Raw genomic sequence first — 7,034 nt, 5'->3', positions numbered from 1 at the left:
TTCTTAATACATAGTTTGTAGTTCTATTAAATCTGACTTTTATTACAGCCCAACTATAAAGCTTTACAAATTAATGATTAATATTTTCCCCCTAGTATTTGATGTTTGATCAATTACCTTGGTCCTAAATTGTTTTTGCCATTGTTAACTAGTTACCTCACACCAGTTATAAGACACTTCTTTGCTATGGCCTTATGATATCTCAATGGAAATATTTTACTCAACAACATTTCTCGTGACAGTGATCTAAACTTAATTATCAGTTTCCTGGTTGAGTATGCCTGTTAGAATTGTGTTAAATTTCAATGTTTTGCAGACATTTTTATAGACAATTTATACCCTTTATATCCATGAATATGACATCTCTTCCATTAACTCATTCAGTACATCTTCCTTTTTAAGTACCAAAGAAACTTTGTGCTTTGTGAAAGCTGTTTTTACTGAGTTATTTCCTTTGTGATCAGTGTGAATGGGTGTTTTCCAGTTTCTAATTGGTAGAAAGTTCCTGATATTTCCGTTAAGCTTTATTAAATTCATTTGGTTGGCAATGAATGTTGTTGTGTAAAAAAAAAGACACCCCTTCACTCTTAAAACTCAAGCAAACAAGGAATTATAGCACATGCCTGTAATCCCAGCAATTTGGGAAGCTGAGAAACGATTACTAGTTCAAAGATAGCTTCAGCAACTTATAAAGACCCTGTTTCAAAATAAAATATAAAAGGGCGTGGGGATGTAGTTCAGTGGTAAAATTCAACCCCCAGTACCAAAACAAAAACCAACAACAAATTCAGACTGTCTTGTAACCTGTCAGAGGAAACAAATTGGGAAAAAAAAAATGCAAAAAGAATGACATTGTTAACTATTGTTTGTATTGACTCAAAATTGTTTTCTCCAAAACTCTGTAAAAAATATGCCTTCCATCTCAACAGTCTCTCATGACAATTGAAAAATAAATGTTTACTACCATTCTACTAGGCAATACCAGGGCAGGTTCATACACCCTTTTTTTTTTTTTTTTTTTCATGTCAGTGCCTGATGCTTGTGGGATCCTGTAAGTCTGGGTACTAACCCTGTAAATTACAAGCACTTAAAAACAAAACAAAACAACAAAAAACTTGAGGACCTGTGATATTCTAGGACACTAATTTGTTCCCGAGTACATATTATAGGCAGAATTTTGACTTGGAGACACTAGATAATTTTATGTAAACCAAGATTAGGGGGAAAAAGTGGTGGGGGATGGAGATGCTAGTAAGTGCTGAATAGTTGGGGAAGTTACACTTGAATTCAAGTGTTTAAACTATCACATAGTAAATAAGACAAAGTATGATGTCACTTGCACAGGCAAATATAATCAGGAGCCATACAACTCAGCTTATATGTAAAATAAATAAAAGAAAGGAATTCCTAGAACTGGAGGAGAAGTCTGTGTTAATCAGAAACCAAAATGAAGGAAAGACCTAATGAGGCATTTGGATCCTGAGATAAAGTGTTAAATTATGTAGGAAATCAATCCTAATTTGTCTGACATGATCTCAAGCTAAATCACCAGATTTAAGCTAATCTGTGATCATTAAGTCTTTTTGTTTATACTTGAACCAATGGTAAGAGAAAAACCTATCAATGTAGGGAATATTTCTTTCCGTCAAGTTCTTTTCAAAGTTAAAAGTAAAATCAAGACCTTTGAGGGAACTGATTTTCACTTTAGTAAAGGAAGGCTGTCACATGAATTCTACTTAAAATAGAATTTTACTTACCTTAAAAGAGGCCAAGTACTGCCTTGCTAACTGTAGACCCAGAATTTAGAAGAACAGGTGCCCAGAAAATTTGTGGAAATAATACATATACAGAATCTTGACAGTTTTACTATGCTTTAGGGTAGACTGCCAGTGATAAAATTCAAGATGTTTAAATCTTCAGAGCACTTTTGATATTGTCAATGACTTTTCAAAGATGAGCTAACTACATGAGGTTCAGAAATTTGGCCAAAGGAAAAAAATCTGTTAATCAGATAACCTGTTGACTCTACAGCCATTTAACACATCCTTAATTTCCACTTAAATCCCTTATGAGTTCAGATGTCTTGAATTTTATTTTTTTAGTACCAGGGATTGAACTCAGGGGCACGCGACCACTGAGCTACATCCCCAGCCCTATTTTGTATTTTATTTAGAGGTTGCTTAGCACCTCACTGTTGCTAAGGCTGGCTTTGAACTCACCATCCTCCTATCAGCCTCCTAAGCCACTTGTATTACAGGTGCACACCACTGCGCCTGGCAGATGTCTTGAATTTTTGTGGACTCTAAATAAATGTTTTGTGGACAGTAGGATATCTTCCTAAATGTTGGATTTAAGCTTCCATCACAAATGTGGTATTTTTTTTTTTTATTAGTTGTTGATGGACCTTTATTTATATGTGGTGCTGAGAAATGAACCCAGTGCCTCACACATGCTAGGCAAGTGCTCTACCACTGAGCCACAACCCCAACCCCAAATGTGGTTATTTTTATATTAATCTGTGATGGAAACTTAAATCCAACACTTAACATAATGAGGAGCTGAGGCTCAACAGCTAGGTGACTGCACCATTTCGTAAGTGGCTTGTCTAGCCCTTGTCAAACCTTCAAGATGCAGCAGCCCTGGCTGACAGCTCCTTTGCAAACCCGAAGAAATCCCAAGCCGAACTAGCCAGGTAAATCGCACCTAGATCCTTGGAAACTGTGGGAGACAGTGTTTATTATTTTAAGCTGCTTAATTTTATGTTATAAATAAGGCACACTGGGCAAAGATAGCCCATTGTTTCCTGAATGGAATAAGTAAAATTAAATTACCAGTCTTGACTGAAATATTAAGTATTATTAAGTTCATGCTGTTAAAAATAAAATTTTCAATTCATATTTGTTTGATATCAGGAAAAGAATCCAATTCCTAAATTCCCTAATTGATTCTTAAGTGCAAAACTATATTTAAAAAAGAAAAAAATCTGAATGTACATATCTGTAGATATACACACTATTGATTATATTGCAGCCTAAGTGCCATGTATTTTTTAAAAATTAGATTCAAAACAGTAGCAGGCCAGCTCCTTGGATATTTTTTCTCCGATAGGATTAAACTATAGATATTTAAAGTGTTTCTAGTGAGTTCCAAAAGGTCTGAATTAGGATGCTTTGGTTACACCTGAGCTATTGTAATGAGTTTTAAATTAGACTTAAAAGAAATATGAAGTAAATAGTGTGGGCAACAGTATACAATGACTATATACAGTTGCCAACTGCAGAATTCAGCAAAATGCAGGGTATTCTTTGACACTTATGGACATCACAGATCACTACCAGAACATCACATAAGTTTATTTCAGATGTAACAGCAATGTTAAAATTGACAAGTTTAATTCTTAACTGCACCAAGTAAACTTAGCCATTAAAGTAATTTTAAAGTTTTCCCTCCAAAAACTGAGGGAGCTTTTCTTTTCCACCACCACACACCAGTTTCCTAATAATCTCTTTTTGAAAGATTTTCAATTGATGAGTAAACTTTGAAGATATTTCAGAACTCCTTTCCTCAAATGAAAACTAATCTGGACAAATTATACATTGCATAGATTTCTCTACAGATTCTTTTCTTTAGAACCTAAATGCAAATTCCATACAGTATAAATTTAACCTACTTGCCCCACTGTAAAAACTATCTGTCCTGAAAAATATGATGGATATATCCTGTGATCTTCCAGTTAACAGAATTACTGTTTTACCTCAAAGATTATTTTTTATCATATATCAAAATAATCAACTCAACATGGGGTATTACTTTAGTCTTTACTGACTCATAGGCATACAAACTAGTGCCCAACTTCTACTTCTTCCAAATCTTCTTCTTGTATAAGTGGATGGAATTATTTAACACAAGTTTGATGTAGGATAGTTAACCCTTTACAAACACTCAGAATTTAGGTTAAATCTTTTAACTAGTGTGGAAAAAGAAACTAAATGACAGAAAGCCTACAAACTCAATTCAAACTTTAATATTTTTCCCTCTTTAAATAACAAGTACTTAATTGTCGTGAGGCAGCTATTCGGTTTTTGATAACCACATATAGGGATACATTCATAGGACTGCTTAGAAAGTCCAGGTGAAATGGATATAGAAATAGAGGCAGTGTCATCTCAGAAAACTCAGTTATATATCAAAATCTATTTTGATATCTGGAAGTTTACAAAAAGGCTGAATTCTTCACACTAATTACACTTCCTGTAACTCAAGCACTCTTTTCTTGTCAAGAGCAAGCTGAATCTTATCCACAAAGGTAAAGGTGCTTAATGCTAAACTTTTCTTCTAAGCCTACATTTGGATTGTTTAAGGAATTGATAATGAAGAAAACAGTGTGGTCTTTCTACATTTTTACTAATTTAAGATTAGAACACTAAAAATTCATTCACCAGCCATCTTCCTTTCTTATATTTTTCTTGGCACTCAAGACTACGGAAGTCTATTTTACTTTGTACTCTCACACTTACAAATAAAAACTTAAGGATATAAAGTGTGTACATTCTATAAAATAATATTGTCATTTAATCTATTTGGAGATGAGACTTTTATACCAGAATTTTACATGAGGATCAATATTACGAATCAAACTTCCTTAAAGTCAAATGACAGAAAACTCAAGCCCTGTGCATTGTTTGTAAAGTCTAATGAGAGCATTTCTTGAACCATCACTACTGACAAACCAAAAAATTCTAAATGCTGAAGATGGGGCAATGGGAGTAAAACACAAGTATTCCAGATGTCTCTCATAAAGTTATCAACCTGTTAAAGCCACTCTCTACGTGTCAGAAAATGTTCTGACAAAAACCAGTCTGTCAGTAGAGGAGGTCACAGTGATATCTGCATTTTTAACACTTTATGCTTCTATCTTTCTTAGAAGCAATTTGTTTAACAATTCCCCTTATCCCAAATCCTTAAACTCAATATTGTAGGCACAGAGTATAAGCAAATCTGGGATGTTCTCCAACAGATAAGCAATAACGTAGCTATGTTATTCTCAAAAATACTGTTTAGATATTTTTTCCTATACAATCAAATGTTCAGTGGCCACACTTTCAATTAACAACCTGCATTAGTTGACATTAAATGCATTTATTGTGCCACAGTCCATCTAGGCTTCCTTTTAGGTATTTTTTTTTAATATGTTTACGAGAAAATACCTGCTTTAGGTTGACTTAGGGATACTGACCTATAAGGACATCAACTCCACTTTTAAGGTTAGACTATTATTGGGTTTGCTGAAGGAAAAAGGTTGGGGGAAAAAAAAAGATCACAACAAAGCTCTTTAGGTCAGTTAAAGGCCATATCTCTAGCTGGGAGAATAAAAAAAGTTTTTTTCACCAGCTCATACTCTAAAAATTAATGACTCTAATATCAATAGCAAAGAAAAACAAATCTTCTAATAACCAGCTCACTCATTAGCAAAAAAGCAGTTTAACTCAAATGCTTTCAGACCAAAATATAACACAACCTACCCAAACTGCCTCATCCATCAGTCGGGGAAAAAATTGCTTTAAAAACCTAAATAAACTTGATATTTCTTACGAAGATAAAAATGGTCCAACTTCTGAGAAAGTGCTCAGAAGGACTAAAGGTGGAGTGAAGGCAATGTCTAGGGATTAACATCCCACAAATAGTTTTTAAGAACCTAGAGTACCACAAACACACTAAACTTGTCTATGAATTACAGAACAAGATATTGCTGCTGCTTCTTTTTATCTTTAGAAATAAACAATATCTGTAGGCTCTGCCCTTCAATGTGAAAGCAGGAAATAAGGAAAAAAATAAAATTGAAATCATCTGACACCCAAATTTTGGGACCATACATTTTAACTGTGAAACTAAACAGATCTACCTTCTCCTTCTTTCAAGACAACCACCGTACACACACACACCAAAAAAAAAAAAAAAAAAAAGAGAGAGAGAGAGAGAGAGAGAAAGAAAAACTAAAACAATCCAAACATGATTATTTTTAAAAGTCCTTGAAAGTATTAAAACTTCTAGAGGAAGAAAAGAAATGAGGAAAAAAAGGAACAAGTAGGGAGGAAAACTTAGGAAAGGCGGGGGACAGGGGCAGGGAATCAATGGGCCTCTCTTTTATTTGGCGACAAGCAAGTGCAAGAAAGTTCATTTGTAATTTGTTCAGTTGTCTGTTTTCTGCGCATCTGCATTCTGACCAGAAGGGACTTTGAGGTTTTTCTGAAGCACATGAGCATCTGCAGGCTCTATCCTCTTATAGTAGTTCTTCTTTGTCTCAATAATCTCAAAGCCAAACTTCCTGTAGAAGTCAATTGCTGACTCATTGCTGATCTGAACGTGCCTGAGATATAAAAGGTTATAAAGAAAGTAAATTAAAGTTTCATCAGCTTTTAAGTATTCTCCACACAGAGCTTCAACTTTGAATTAGAATGTTATTTTTTTTGTACATTTTCTTTACAATCACAATCAACTAATACTATCAATTACCACTAATTGATGATTTTTTATTTTTAACTGAATTATTCCATTCGAAAGACGTGGCTAGGAGAAGAAGGCTCAGTAAGAATATTTAGTCTTACAGTTAACAAAGGGAAAACTAGCCCTACTTTTGCTAGTAAGCGGGGGAAAAAAAAGATTCCTGTAATTAAACATGGATTAAATAGCTGGGTGTGGTGGTACACAACTATAATCCCAGCTATTCCAGAGGCTGACGCAGGAAGATCAGAAGTTCAAGTCGAATCTCAGCAACTTAATGAGACCCTCAGTAACTTAGTGACATGCTGTCTCAAAATAAATAAAAAAGAACTGGAGATGTAGCGCAGTGGTAAAGTGTTCCTGGTTTCAATCTCCAATACAAAAAAGAAACTAAAGGTGGGGTGAGGTTTAGATAACCGTAGGCAGGAATCAGAGGCCATACAGACAAAAGCAGAAAAATAATGATAAAAAACTTTAAAACTAGGGTCTCAAATCTGTTGTCTTCCTTTGAAATGAAAGACACATGTTGAATT

General features: G+C 34.3%; 1 protein-coding gene across 2 annotated transcripts in view; it reads right to left on the bottom strand.

The window, feature by feature from the left end:
- Positions 1-3,332: 3,332 nt before the first annotated feature.
- Naa50 (N-alpha-acetyltransferase 50, NatE catalytic subunit) overlaps positions 3,333-7,034 on the bottom strand; it is a 26,727-nt gene continuing 23,025 nt past the window's right edge. For both annotated transcript variants that reach the window (XM_015478502.2, XM_015478504.2), the window contains exon 5: positions 3,333-6,367. In XM_015478502.2, the coding sequence (XP_015333988.1) occupies positions 6,190-6,367 (178 nt within the window). In that variant the 3' untranslated portion in view covers positions 3,333-6,189. The remainder of the gene's footprint in view (positions 6,368-7,034) is intronic.

Source organism: Marmota marmota, unplaced genomic scaffold (assembly GCF_001458135.2).
Source record: "Marmota marmota marmota unplaced genomic scaffold, marMar, whole genome shotgun sequence".
Classification (NCBI taxonomy): domain Eukaryota; kingdom Metazoa; phylum Chordata; class Mammalia; order Rodentia; family Sciuridae; genus Marmota; species Marmota marmota.
This window is presented reverse-complemented; position numbering and strand designations above follow the sequence as displayed.